This window comes from Macrosteles quadrilineatus, unplaced genomic scaffold (genome assembly GCF_028750875.1).
Source record: "Macrosteles quadrilineatus isolate MER2022 unplaced genomic scaffold, UCM_ALF_1.0 Scaffold_6__1_contigs__length_79288215, whole genome shotgun sequence".
In the NCBI taxonomy this organism is placed as follows: Eukaryota; Metazoa; Arthropoda; class Insecta; order Hemiptera; family Cicadellidae; genus Macrosteles; species Macrosteles quadrilineatus.
Window position 1 is genome coordinate 9664967 of NW_026542599.1, and position 15301 is coordinate 9680267.

A 15301-nucleotide genomic window follows, 5' to 3' on the forward strand; every position below is an offset into this window, starting at 1 on the left:
CCAACGGTAATGGCTACTTCCCTATAGGGAAATTCGCTAAAATATGTGATAGGATAGATAAAAGATAGTTTCTATGTGAGGGTAATTTATAGTTAACATTACTTAATGACGGCTATTTTAAATTATTTTAAAATTAGCTTTTATCTCTTAAATTACAGTACTACGAGGCACAGAGAAGTAACATTCTTTTATTACTTCTTTGTGTATGAGGTTATCAACAACTAAAATATTAATTTTTATAACTACATAAAATAGTTTGGTAGTAATTTTTCATTATAATAGAAAATGATTAAACCAGAGGTATATTGTACTAGCTTCAACGTGCATTTAAAATAAACAAAACTGAGGATTGTTTAATGTATGACTAAACTTATACAGTTTTAAGCCAATTAAAACTTATATTATAGTAAAAGATCAACTTTGCCCGTTTAAAAAGAAATCCTGATTATTAGTCTACTCTTTAACGGCTATTTCCTCCTATCTCGACAAAAGTTGTTTTAAGATGATAACATTTTGTAATTGACGTTCTTTTTAGCTAGCTGTGTTTAATATCATAAAAGTTAGCCTAGCTTATTAAAATTTATCAATCATTAATTGTTATGCCTCTATACCCTTCACCCATTTTTTATCTCCCTTCTTAATGGTTCATTTATAGTTCAAATCAGGTATAGCCTCCTTTCAATGAATAAATATAATATTTTTGTAAGTACAGTTATATAAACACTAAAAATGTGAATTAATATGACAGGATTCGTATTAAAAATGTAATAACTGTAAAATGGTAGAGCCTTACTGCCAAATTATAAATATCCCTTTAATAAATTGATTTATTCATAAATACTCGATTTTAGGCAACTCAAAACCATGGATTTGATTTATTACCCATCACTTAAACTAACTGTATCTAGAGTTTCATTTCTATAAAGCATTTCTATAAAAATCTGTAGACTGTACACTATAACAAGCTCTCTTTCTCCAAGTAAAACAACTTTCTAAACTTGTTTTAAACTTCTTCCGATACTTCATAAAATTGACTATACAATACAAGTCGACTTTTAGTTTTCCTGTTCCACGACGATTGATTTTATGTTTTAAAATAAATTTAGTAAAAGAAGGAGACGGAAAGTATTACGCATATTTTATTTCTCATCCAAGTTTCAAGCACTTGAATTATACTTGATTACCTTTGTTGTTGTAGCCTGTGGCTCTTGAGTAGGTCAAATGTTTGTGCAGTTACGTAATTAAGTAGGCCTACTGTAATTTTAAACACGTTTTCAACACTTGCCAAGTGTGCACGCACGCCTAAGCAAACATCACAGAAAACTATGTAAACACAAAAAAAACTTTGAACGAAGTGTTAAATTTAAATCTCCTGTAGATGAATCGTAACGGGCCAAAACACGTTTAGGTCAAGATTTAAATATTTTACACGCTATTGAGTTAAACTAACATTTTAATGAGTTCAACACCTCATGTTATTAGTATACAGTGTGTAAATTAAGTATGGAAACAAATCTGTATTTTTAAAACCGAAATAGATAGAAATATTCTATTTGTGGCAATAATAGTTAACAAAGATTCCGCAATTTTTCACATGAAAAATATTTTTTTACCCCCCTAACAGGGTAGGTGGTAGGGGGTGACTTATTTTTTTCAAATAGCAACCCCTATGGAGTGACCCCTCATTTTGAAGGGTTTGTCAAAAGAAACACAATGACGCAAATCCGAGGTGAATATCTCACTCCTAGCTAACATGGCGGATATTCCAAAATGGGCTTTTTTTACAAAAATTAAATTTTTCATTACCCACCATTTAGGCTAGGGGTGAAATATCTACCTCGGGTTTGCGTCATTCTTTTTCTTTTAACAAACCCTTCAAAATGAGGGGTCACTCAATAGGGGTTGTTGTTGAAAAAAATAAGTCACTCCCACCCCCTACCCTGTTAAAGGGGTTGAAAAAATATTGTTGATTAAAAAAATTGCGGAACCTATGTCAACAATCAATTCCACAAACAGAATATTTCTATCTATTTCGGTTTTAAAAATACAGATTTCTTTCCATTATTTGTGAAATTGGTGCTTTTCACGTACAATAAATCAAATTTTGGAATATCCGCCATTTGGGCTAGGAGTGAGATATTCACCTCGGATTTGCGTCATTGTGTTTCTTTTGACAAACTCTTCAAAATGAGGGGTCACTCAATAGGGGTTGCTATTTGAAAAAAATAAGTCACCCCCTACCACCTACCCTGTTAGGGGGGTAAAAAAATATTTTTCATGTGAAAAATTGCGGAATCTTTGTTAACTATTATTGCCACAAATAGAATATTTCTATCTATTTCGGTTTTAAAAATACAGATTTGTTTCCATACTTAATTTACACACTGTATGCTTTGAGACAAGAGGTTCAGAGACTTGATCACAACAACAATAACGATGTTTGATCATCTGTAGACTTTGATCTCTCCAGCGTTGTTTGTAGCTGAGAGATGTATTTACTTTGCACGATACACTTCATCAGATACATTTTCGTCAAAGATCAACTTATTCAGGCAAATTCATTCAAAATGCTGTATATCTTAGTGAGGTGACTTCATAAGTTACATTTTCGTCAATTTTGAATTAGTCGTTTTCAGCTAAAATCAATGAAAATGCTTTATATTTTAGTGAGATGACTTCGTTGGCTCTAATCATTGTCACGTTTTGTCTCAAGATTTGAGCGTAAGTTAACTTAAAAGAATGTGAAACGTGTATGTTTTTGTTTCAAGTAAAAAAAGGATAGTTAGGATCTTAAACTACTCATACGATGTATACAATATGTTTGTTTATTTGACTAAATTAGGCAATTGTAAGCACCTTTTTTACCCCGAAATTTTCGTTTTAAGGTTGCCAAAACCCTGATGGTACGGCCAAAAACTCGATTAGTTGGTTCAATTCAAGTTAATTTAAAGAGGCTATGTGGGTATTAAAATTTAAGTTTTTAATGGCCTATAACAGCTAACTGAACCGAAACCAACCTAACCTGACCAAACATAGCCTAACAAAACTTAAGCTAACCTAACTTCCATAACTTGGCTAATTCCTTTTGGTGTCAGAAAAGACATGTCATGATGGTAGGTCGGCCTTTATGCAAATTCGTGACTGCATTACGTCCTTTGAAGGTAAAAATGTTTAAAACAGTATTATGCAGTGTCTTATCCAGTGCTTTAATTGTACAAAAACAGTCTGCAGGTAACATAAACTAACAATTCTGTTCCTTATGACATGAACTTTACCTTTCAAATCTTACCTAGCTTCAAAACACTTAATACATCCCCAAATTCGTATAAAGGACAACCTACGACCCAAAATAAGGCAATCTTGCAACGCGAATTTTGGTGTGAAATTGGCGTTTGCCCCAAAAGTGCCTATAATTGCCTAATTTAGTCAAATAAACAAACATTTTTTTTTAAGTCGCATGATTAGCTTAGGTTCATAATTACCAAAATATGTTCTCCATGGGAATCAACTTCAACTATTGATAGTTGTATTCTTTAGAAACTCTAGCTAGGAAATCAGCTGGTTAGTTAAAAAGTTTCTCAACGCCTCATACTTTATGGTTTATCGATATTTTAGTTAAACATGTTCCTATAGCCTATAGAAGTATGCTTAATTTAGAATTTGACTGCTTCATTTACAAATACATTACATTTTTACTTATTTTATTACTGATCATAACTCTTATTCGTGTTGTTCAAAGTATATACAATTCATTAGGTAATTCGTATAATCTCAGTCAATAATTGTTTTGTTAATTTTCAAATCTTAAAAATGATTTTAAGGAACCGGTAGTTCTTAACACTTTCATAAAATTTTATTTTTTACGTTTTCATACAGGTCAATAAGTCTTACGTAAATAAGAATAATCTCATTTATACAGAACCACAATATGTGGAACATGTTATCCCAAAATAGATAACTATACATTTTACTCGTGGCAATTTGTGATGATCATGGTGTTAAAAATCTCAAAACTAAAATATTATGTTTAGAAGTATAATGATGTATTTTGTGCTTTGCAGACGACATTGAGATTGTGAATAATGCATTACTAAGCTGTCTCTGAGTTTCTATTGTGATAGCTACAAAGACCATTGTTGTCTGACACTGTTGTTGAATTAAGTATCGACTTTCATGTTTATTTAATACTGACAGCTTTATATTTCTGATAAACAGGGTGAGTTTTAAATGAGTTCACCCCCTACTTTTTTCTACATTTCTTAAGATATCAACTCCGGACCACGTCAGATCATTGTAGAATAGTAAGTACTTCATTTTGACTGGGTATACATTTTTGGCCGCCATCTTGGATCCGCCATATTGGATACAAAGTTTTTTTTCAAATGTAAAGGTAGGGTTGTGACCCATTGTTTTAAACTAGATTTTTATGCTGAGTACGATGCTGCAATCAGTTTTTAAAAATCTTGATCCATTCTAAAGTTATGAGAACTTTTTATAACATTATTTTTAGCCCATTTTAACATTGTGCATTTAGAAACTAAGAACATAATCGCAAATTAGTGCTAGATAAAGATAAGTATACACCACATAATATACATAAATCTTTATCTAGCACTATTTTGTGTTTATGTTCTTAGTTTCTAAATGCACTATGTTAAAATGGGCTAAAAATAATTCTCATAACTTTAGAATGGATCAAGATTTTTAAAAACTGATTGCAGCATCGTATTCAGCATAAAAATCTAGTTTAAAACAATGGGTCACAACCCTACCTTTACATTTGAAAAAAAACTTTGTATCCAATATGGCGGATCCAAGATGGCGGCCAAAAATGTATACCCAGTCAAAATGAAGTACTTACTATTCTACAATGATCTGACGTGGTCCGGAGTTGATATCTTAAGAAATGTAGAAAAAAGTAGGGGGGGGGGACTCATTTAAAACTCACCCTGTATAACATAGTCAACACTGAAACTAGTCACCGTTGTACTTAATGTTAGCTTTCTTTCTGCTTCTTGATTGACACGTTGGTTAAGAAGTTTGTAAAAGACAGAAATGAGTAATTTACATCAGTACACTTCGGGGTTCAATTCAACTAAGATAATTTTTATCTGAAAATGTGCACAACTTTATCATGGATATAATGTTTAGTTATGTCCATTGTTAAAGGTACCTTATCGAATGTAAATAATACAGACTTCCTTTGTTATGTAAATATTAAAGGCCAAAAAATGTGGTGCAATCTGTTGAGATAGTACCAAATTATGACAATATTCTGTGTCAATTGATAAATCAATCAGCTGTTTGCTATGATACTGCATTGATTTAATATTTAACCCAATACACTAGTATCCTCTGGTAAGATGGTCTTGAACTTAATAGATTTTCTTGGCTTAAAATTTTTATATAACATTGGACGTATATTATGTATATAATCAATGATACTACCAATATGAAAATTAATTATTTTCAACCCCAGAGCTTTGAGAAGGAGAATATATCATTTTAGAATTTCATGAACAAGGGTTATTGGCTTCGTGTAACAAGTACGGTATATAGAACGAGCAGCCATTTCAATAAGTATAATGCGATAGAATTCGAGATATGACTTTGAGGAAAGTAATTTTGATAGGTCTTCGCCATTAAAGTAAAATTGTTTTATCAAATCTAGCTCCGTCCATCCTACTTAGCCGATTTTTATTTTTTTCTCGTGAGATTTTCAAGCTTATGATCTAGCAGAAGAGGAAATGGTAGTTAAAAAATTAATTTTATTCAGGGCTTCGCCTCCCTAGCATTTGATTTACTTCACTTTTAGTTCACTTTTAAAGTCCAGTTATGCTATCAATCTTTATTATAATCTTTTATTATAACGATTTGAAAAGTGAATTTTAATTAACATACAATCCTTCAGTAGAATGGTAAACCACGGTCAGATGGTAAACAAAAGACAAACAGTTTATGAAAATGGATTATAAATATCATTGGCTACTTTAACTGAATAAATCATTCTTGAATGTACAGTGGTCGCCTCGTGGTCGAAAACCCGACCAAAAAAATGAAATGTGCAAACTTATCTATTTTCACCCCATGCTGTAAATGAAACATGTGATTGGAATTTACTGAATTTGTTTTGATTTTCTGTGTATATTTCGTGGTTATTTCGTCCCCAGCTTGGCAACCCATAAGGCCCATGTTAATTTATTTATTCATTTTTTGGGGTTATTTTTTAGGCAATTTTAATTCATAAAGGGATTCTGCACATCTACAGACAAACGTATTACTAACAGTATGCGTCGATTTCCCCTGCGATGCACAAGAGCTGAGAAAAAAGGTTTTAAAGAAACATGCTTGTCTATTAATATATAGATAACTACAATCAACAAATTGAATCAGTAGTTTTGTTCATCTAAATAATGAGCGTAAACAACAAGGTAGGGAGGTATTTAATTCATCATTTTGCATCGGATATAAGTGTTGGACTCTGTTGAAATGTGTAATTCGCCCACGGGTACCGTATACTCACATTTTTCAAACGAATAAGGAAGAATTTATAAAATTCCAGATTTTAAATATAAATATAAATTGAACTTTGTAGTGAAGAGGAGCAGAAGTTCCTCAGGCGAGTAGGATCTGGTAGAAGCAAACACAGAGTTCCTAACTTACAAGGCTGCAAGTGCCATTTCATAACTCACTCTAACAAACGAGCTTTTCATCAGTTGCAAACTTTTCAATTTTTACCAACTAAAATCTTTAATGCCTAAAACCTATTTTATGTATTGATAACATTGATCTTGTTAGTTATTTGTTTTTAGTGTTATGTGTGTAGCTAATCGAAAAAAATTGTTTTGATTTGAAATTTTCTCAGTTACGTCAAGGTTTCTATGGAACACAATTATTAATTATTCAATTAATAATAACCCTTATATATATAGGAGGTACTGTTGAAGTATGCCCTCTGACCAAGGGGCAAAGTTTTTTTTGTTTCTGATGTGTCCCTCCAACACCATATTAACCAATTAACCATATTAGATAAGGACCAATCCAAAAGTATCAGCGAAGCTACAAAGGAATTTTAATTTTAATTTCGACGCTTATTAGTGAAGTTTACGTTTGTGGTGTCTCATAGCTTTTCACGTCAAATTAAAGGTTAGGGTCCAGACCGTGGTCTTTTTGCTATAATGGTGTCTTTGGAACGTTGCTTTTCCTTTTCAATTAATTTATCCATTTGAAAAATTGCAACTAAGCCCAGAATCAAACCTTTTAGCATTATTTTTTGTGTGCATTTCTCGTATTTGGAGGTGAACAATTTTACCACGCTGCTAACATAATCATTAAGGTTCACAGTTTGTGGTTTAGTTCTTTGGTTTCGTTGGCCCTCCAGTTAATTTATTTAGACTAAAGACGATTACGCAGCTCATACGTTGAACTAGGCCATGCGACCTATTTGGGTAGATGATTGACTCGTCTTAAAATACTCATACACGCGTACATCTATGCCTCTTAATTCATGGCAGAAGATGGTTTAAGTCATAGCTGCAATTATAAAATTAGATTTAAAATGTTTAGGAAGATATGTGTTGTGAAAAGGCAAGTCACTAATGTAATTACAAATACTCATTATGGAATCTGATTTCCCTTAAATCATAATCATATTTATAATTTAAATATGATTAAACATTACACGATTATAATGCACTAAACACAAAATCAGATTGTGAAAATCCATTTAAATTTTATGAATACTATTATCAAAACCGAAATAAGAAAAAATAAGTTTGATGAACCCATAAGGCTTTTCATCAACGACTACAGACTTACAAGAAGATCGCAAACTTTATAGCATCAATGGTTAACTGAGAAGAAAATTCTTTAGACGAAGAGAAGTACCCTAACTTGTTAAAATTACAAACGAAGACGGTTTTATATAACGAACAATTTTACAATGAAATAAAATTAAGGAGAAAAGAAAGGAATTTCGGAACTAATTGAAGTTGAGCAAAAATAGTATTCGTACTAAGAGTGTACGAAGAAACTTGAGGGCAAATAAAGATAACAGGAAGATACTAAATGAACCATCTTTACTCAGAATCTTTTTTGAAGCTTTATGTCTTGTGATAGTAGTAAAAAAATACGCAGAACGGAAATCTTCACTCATTTGCAGATTGAGAGAGCCAGATAACAAAATGTCTTCAAAAGTCTTTAACTTTTCTCCTTCTTTTCTTTAGTGGCAAGTACACGAAATCGCATACCAAATCGTAATTGATCGTATAGGAATCTTAAACTCAAAAGCCTTTTAATGAGTATTGTCAACTTTCTAAGAACACCAAAAAGTTATGAAGCCATTTCATACATTATCTATGTTTTTCATATCGATACTTATTTTCGTTCAGACCCATTAAATAGTTCCATTCGAAACAACGTAAACTTTCAAATTTTACTAGTAGCACATCAGCCCATACATCACTACAAAGTCACAATCTATTACAAAATTCCACTTATCTGTTAGACTTTCTTTGACAGTTCAATCTAAGTTATTTGTGTCGTGAACATTTCCATTAAGAACATAAACTGAAAGTTGTTTCTGACAAGTCTTGGTGCTAAGTGGCGCGAGTTCGTTCCAAACTATCGCAACAAAGTGATTTACTTGGTGTTGGGTCGCGGAGGGAACGCGAAGAATTATTGCACCTGATTGTTATATGTCTTAAAGAACATCGATATATCTTCCCCGAAAACACGTTGTTGGCAAACGATTTTGTTGGGGTTTTAAGATAAGGTTACAACTAATTTATAATCAAGTTGTTGTTGCATTTTGACACTGGTTATGAAAATCATTATCGGTTTGTCGCCTCATTTGATACCTAGAAGCATCGAGACCCAATGGAAAAAAGATTTATGATTGCGATTATAATTTTTGATTTTGATGTGGTTGGGTGAACTCTTAAAAAATGTTGATTCGGATGGTAATTTGTTCACAAAATATCACACCACTTTGGCTTTTTGTGTAGTCAAACTTTAGTACTGTAAGTGGGATTACAATCGGTGGAAGAACTGTAGCCGTACACAATAGTACAAAACAAATTTCACAAATAAAAAACATGCTTCATACAGCATACAACGATTTCAAAAAAATCAACGTATCCACCTTACAACAAATCTAACAAATACAAAATATCGCACATACAACTTAGTCAAAACTAAAACAGAATAGCCCCACCACATCAAACCTGCAGACTAAACGAATTTCAATTTCTCTGATTTTGACTAAAATATCTCCATACACAAGACGTATTTATTCTCCATTTAAATATCATTGGTTATAACGAGTATAGTTTACGCCACGGAGGAGGTAAAAACAGTTTTTCCCACCACATGCTAATGGTATAGGATTAAAAAATTAAATTTGACAAATTTGGTCAACATATATCCATAAACAAGCAAACTACGGCAGTTTTCTTTTTCTCCATAAGAATAGCGTGGTAATCTTAAATGTACAGTTTTTGGGAATTTGCTCTGTAATGTTTAGTTGTACAATATCGCTTCAATATACAGAGTTATTTATTTTTTTATGCTCTACAAGTTGGCTGTAATAAAAATTGGGCATTTTTATGTTATAAAGGTAAAAATGTCCAGATAATTTGAGTGGCAAGGGTATTAAAAAGATTTAATTGTTGAAAACTTGTAAACCTCACATATATATTTATTAGAACGAACACTGTTTTAGCGTCTGGACATCGGAATGATGGAAGTAAATCGGCCACGGGTCTAGGTCTTACCGTGCCACCTATGGTAATAGCTACTTTTCTATAAGGAAAATTCGCTAGAAACACCCTGCATACAATACATTACAAACCATACAAAATACAAGTTCTAAACATCCCGCATGAAACTACACAAATATGTCACATCAACGAAAAAAAACTTCAACGCTTCCAAAATAAAACAAATAATTATAAAATTTAACAGTATTTCATAATATGATAAAGATACGCATGTTTTTTGCGTCAAACTACATCGTTTTAAAAACAATTTATGTAGAATCTTCCCACAGAGTAATAAAAAACATTGTAGCTAGAATCCCTGTTCGTCTATGGCATTGACAAACGGGCAAAAAATAGGTGAAAATTATTATCTGTATTAATCATTCCAACACATAATTAAACTATTTTAAAACAAAATTTTAACAGTCTTAAGGGTAGAACAGCAGGTAGGTTCCGTTCTCATTAGTCCTCCGTTAGATTAGGTGGGGATGGTGGGGGTCCACACAGACCTTGATTACTTGTAATGACTTTGTTGTTACGGGACACCCTGTATGGCGGAACAAAGCAATCCTTTGTCTCTTGTTACCTTTCCAAGTCTTGGTTGCCAATTATATTCTTGTTAACTTTAACTAGTAATCACGAATACTAGGAAAATATCGGTATGGATCATAAACATAAACAAATAAAGTTTTTGGCCCAAAGTAAACAAAACTCCTATACTAATAGCATTAATTAACAAATGGTTTTGTTTACTTTCGGGCCAAAAACGTTATTTGTTTATGTTTAATATCCATACCAGGTCTTTTCTAGCATTCGTGATAGAATAATCATCTACTTTTATGTGTCTTTAATATGGAATTGTGTGAAACAGATTTCGGTTTTGGTTTCAAAAAGAATTTAAGTACAGTGGTTTCAGCCTGGTGGAAAATTTTGGATATGTGTGGGGAAGACCGATATATAATTATTTGGGGTCTGACGAAATCTTATGACCACCTATGTAAAAAGTGTGTGTGATGAGGACTTTCTTTCTTAAAGAAGTCTCCCCTTTTTAATTAGTCAGTTATCAGTAGAACAATCTACCACTGTCAAGTGAATAATCATTAATAGAGGAGGGGGCAAGAGAATGGTAATAAGCACTTATTCACTTGTATGTGGTTCTTTAGTGAAATATAGACGGTAATTATTATACTGTATCCTCTACGAAAATTGTTGAATTGAAGAAAATAATTTACATACATAAACCCAGTGTACACATTTATGTAAATTTATGTTTACGAAAGTAGAGCAGTGATCACGTTAAACTTTAAATATTCCAACTACTGCTTTATTGACGTTAACTTCCTTCGGTCTCCTCACTTAGAAACACTATTCCTTGCATTTACATTTTTATCTTCTCACTTTTCGTTGACTTACACATAATAGAGCCTATTTTCTTGCTACTTTGATATCCATGTTTAGATTATTATTGGGAATCTTATAAGAATGTTTTTATTGTGTAAAAGGTAAAAAGAACTTTTTTCCTTTTGTAGATTTTTTCAACAAAAGCCACCTGGTTGTCGTAACGAGATAATTAAGACACAATCTGGAAGCAGGGAAACAATTGAGAATATCTAGCCCAAAAAGGTCTAATACATTGCTTTAATTTTGCTTGGTAAATTTAACTAAATAAGCTTCTTGGCAAATGGAAAGACCATCTTGATCCAACTGTTTAAAACCAGTTAAAATGGGTCAAATAATAATCTTATGTACGAGTATTTTATATGTATGGCTGTTCAGGCAGAATTAAGTCTAGTAAGTGACTCGCAGTAACTTATTCAAATATCTTGTATTGAAAATGTGTATGGTTTCACGTTAAATATAAAAACCCCAAACCAATGTTTTATTAATCAAAATCCCTTCCCTAGCAAGCGTCCTTTGGCTCGAGACTAAATCAATTTCTAAAAGTTGTTTAAAACTTCCCTTAGCCTGTCCCACTTGCCTAACTTGGCCAAATTGACTTGTCTATCTCCCAGCTTCTCTCTTCTTCATCCTTGTTTCGTAGATTTACTTTAGCTTTTATGTTTCTAACGTATAAGTAATCGTTTTTTTTTTTTTTTTTTTTTTTTAGTCAGAGAAGCCATTGTGCAGCAAAAAGTGTACTTTACACATTCGATGCAGGTCTAAACTAACCAGTTTACTCCCTAGAGAGTAAAAGGCATTTCTAGTCCGTAGGAAGTAAAAGTCAAATGGTGCAAACTCAATTGTATACTTTGATTGTAGCTGCGCATGTATCGAAAATATGTATCGATTGATTCAATCCGTGATTAAATTGTTCTTGTCAATATTTCGACTTATCGATAGTACACTAACACAATCGTAATAGACGAAATGATTCAATCGCATTCTTATCGCAAACTCGTTTCCATCAAAAATATTGAAAACAAGTCAGAAGTCGTTTTGAGAGGTTATCTTTGCATGAAAAGTATTTTCGTTTTCTAACTTTGTTTGATTATATGATAGTGCAATTACGAAAAAAATATAGTCTCATCACATGGGTAAAAAGTGTCTTTTCAAGCCTCACTTATTTTCCAACCTCGGCTTCACCTCGGTCATTAAACTTGAGCTCGGTTCGAAAAGAGTCACTTTACGCCTCTAAAAAGGGGGGAATTTTCAATTACAGCTGATATAAAAGAAGGGAGTATCAAAATATTGAGGTTTTATTCGAACAACTACTAGTTTGAACTATGTTCGCTACAGCGCTGCAATCGCTGAACACTGCACAGTTAAGTAAGGATTTATGACACACAGGGTGGCCCATAACTACATAAATTTAATAAGAAAATTACGCTCGTCGACGTCTGTTGTAAATGTGATTCTAACGAGAACTCCCCCTCCCCTCATCCCGTTACACACTCATCACCCCACTAGGGTTCTATGCGCTCGCTGTTTCTTCATTATTTGTTTTTCTTAATCAACATCATTATTTACAAAAAGCACAAGTATCAGTTTCCACGTGCATTAGTTATGCAACTTTTCCGCATATTAATTATGCGGTAGCTCGTCATATGTTTAGTGGAGGTGTAACCATTAATAAACTAAAAATAGTGTTTACAAATATGACTAACGTATATTTTATTGATAGTCGTCAAATTCTTATGAACTTACATGTATATTTTTATTTAATCAAAAGATACAATATTTATATTTTAATTTTCAGCATCGTGTTTTGTATAAAGTGATTCTAATGCTGAATTCCTAGGAATTTTGAATTGCTTGACTTTTTTGTTTAGACTAATTATTATGTTTGTAAATTACAAAAACATTGTTATTATTTATTATTTTGTTATCCTAAAAATTATGAAAGTCAAACTAAATTGTTGTTTTACTTTTAAAAGTTAAATATGGTTCACATTTTGTTATACAAACTATTTGGTGTGAAAACAATCGTGAAGCCTTAAAATATTTATTTTTGTAAACTATTATATATAAGTTAGCTAAACAAAAATATTTAAAAGAAAATCTTTATTCTGAGGTATAGTTGTTATTTAAGTTCATATTAGATTGATAACACTTTTTGAACACCCTCTCCTTAGCGTCTAAAAATACAAGTAAGTATACAATTATTCTGGCCATAAAGTACCTTTTCTCACTGAACAATCAATTCTATATTCGAAAACCAACCAAACTTCAACCCAAGAGCTACCATTGTACGGGTAATTATGTGTAACCTTGACTTAATGAATACGGTTGACAAACGGGTTTATTTATAAACGATGTTTAACAACAACGGAAGACAAGAGTATAATTGGCAACCAAGACTTGTAAAGGTATTGAGAGACAAAGGCTTGCTTTGTTCCACCATACAGGGTGTCCCGTAACAACAAAGTCATTACAAGTAATCAAGGTCTGTGTGGACCCCCACCATCCCCACCTAATCTAACGGGGGACTAATGAGAACGGGACCTACCTGCTACGATTTTCATTGCAATTATTCAGATATTCTGAATTTTTGCTTTCAATGATTTTATTTATTTTTAAATTATAACGAAGAATATTTACAAATTGTTTAATCCAAGTTATGTTCGTCGATTATCTAGTTTTACTTACCTTTATGGTTAACATTAAATCCTTTCATTCTAAAGTGAAAATGGATGCGAGGTGAGTTTGAAAAGGGGTGAGATTGTCTGTGTGACTTTGTCATTTACTTTAAGACTAGTTACGCTCCTTATAAATTACACTACAAACAACAGTACTCCAGATAAGTAAGGTAGAGGTAACATGTTTATAAGACGACCGTGCGCTTTCAGCTCAATTATTTTGTGCTTGAAATATACTTGTGACGAGCAATGAAGAGCCCAAGTGGCGAGCTGTGTTGCAAATCTTATCACACAGAACACAGGATCTCCACTATGAGCGCTGTATGAGGTCGAAGGGATGGTGTTGAACTTTGCTCTAGACACCAGCGACCAGTGTTAGACACCGCTTATGTGTACCAATGACTATGTTTCCTTCAGTAATGATATTATAGTGGTGAGATAGAAGTTTATATTTTCGACGTGGCTACGATTAAAAGTTCGACAACCTAAGTAAGGACAACCTACCATCATAACCATCTTAGAACTATTTTTTTAAGCCAGTGGCATTTTACGAGAGGTTGAGAGAAATAAATGTTTAGTGGATGTGCCGGAGGACCCGTCCTGCACCGAAGTCCGACACGCTAACCACTAGGCTAGCAACACACCCGATTTATTCCCTATTTCCTTCTATTTCCCTCTGAATCATTATTAATCTTACCCACATGTTCCAGAATCGCTACAAGGACCTCACGAGAAACGTCTACTGCACAACCTCCTTGACCATTACAACGTATTGGAGCGACCTGTGGCCAACGAGTCGGACCCTCTGCAGCTGAGTTTCGGCCTTACACTAATGCAGATCATAGACGTGGTACGTTCACTCACTTTACCTAGATGTACGACCAGTTTTGAGTCATAAGTGTACGATAGAATCTGATCTGAGTCATATATATACCATCAGTAACCTAACCTAACCCATCCTAACCTAACCTAACCTAACCTAACCTAACCCAACCTAACCTAACCCATCCTAACCCAACCTAACCCAACCTAACCTAACCCAACCTAACCCAATCTAACCTAAACTAACCTAACCTAACCCAACCTAACTTAACCTAACCTAACCCAACCGAACCCAACCGAACCTAACCCAACCGAACATAACCGAACCTAACCTAATCCAACCTAACCTAACCTAATTCATTGTAACAAAAAGTCTATCTCATAAACAATGTTCTTATAGATCAGTTCTGGGGCATAGATATACAATCAGATCCGATTTCTAAAAACCTGATAAGATCTCACTCATTTATAATATCAGTTGTGATTCATAGATGCTATAAGATTTACCACATATCAAATTTGCATGGGTCAGTTCTGATTCATTATTGCTATTATAAGTTCTGATTCTCGAATGTTATAAAAGGCATCATAAATCATATTCTTATTGGTCAGTTCTGAGTCTTAGCTTTAAGATCACATCTAAGT

General features: G+C 33.0%; 1 protein-coding gene across 6 annotated transcripts in view; it reads left to right on the top strand.

The window, feature by feature from the left end:
• Nucleotides 1–15301, top strand: part of LOC128996946 (neuronal acetylcholine receptor subunit alpha-7-like) — a 419574-nt gene that overhangs the window by 334811 nt on the left and 69462 nt on the right. For all 6 annotated transcript variants that reach the window (XM_054422490.1, XM_054422492.1, XM_054422489.1 and 3 more), the window contains exon 2: nucleotides 14545–14684. In XM_054422490.1, the coding sequence (XP_054278465.1) occupies nucleotides 14545–14684 (140 nt within the window). The remainder of the gene's footprint in view (nucleotides 1–14544; nucleotides 14685–15301) is intronic.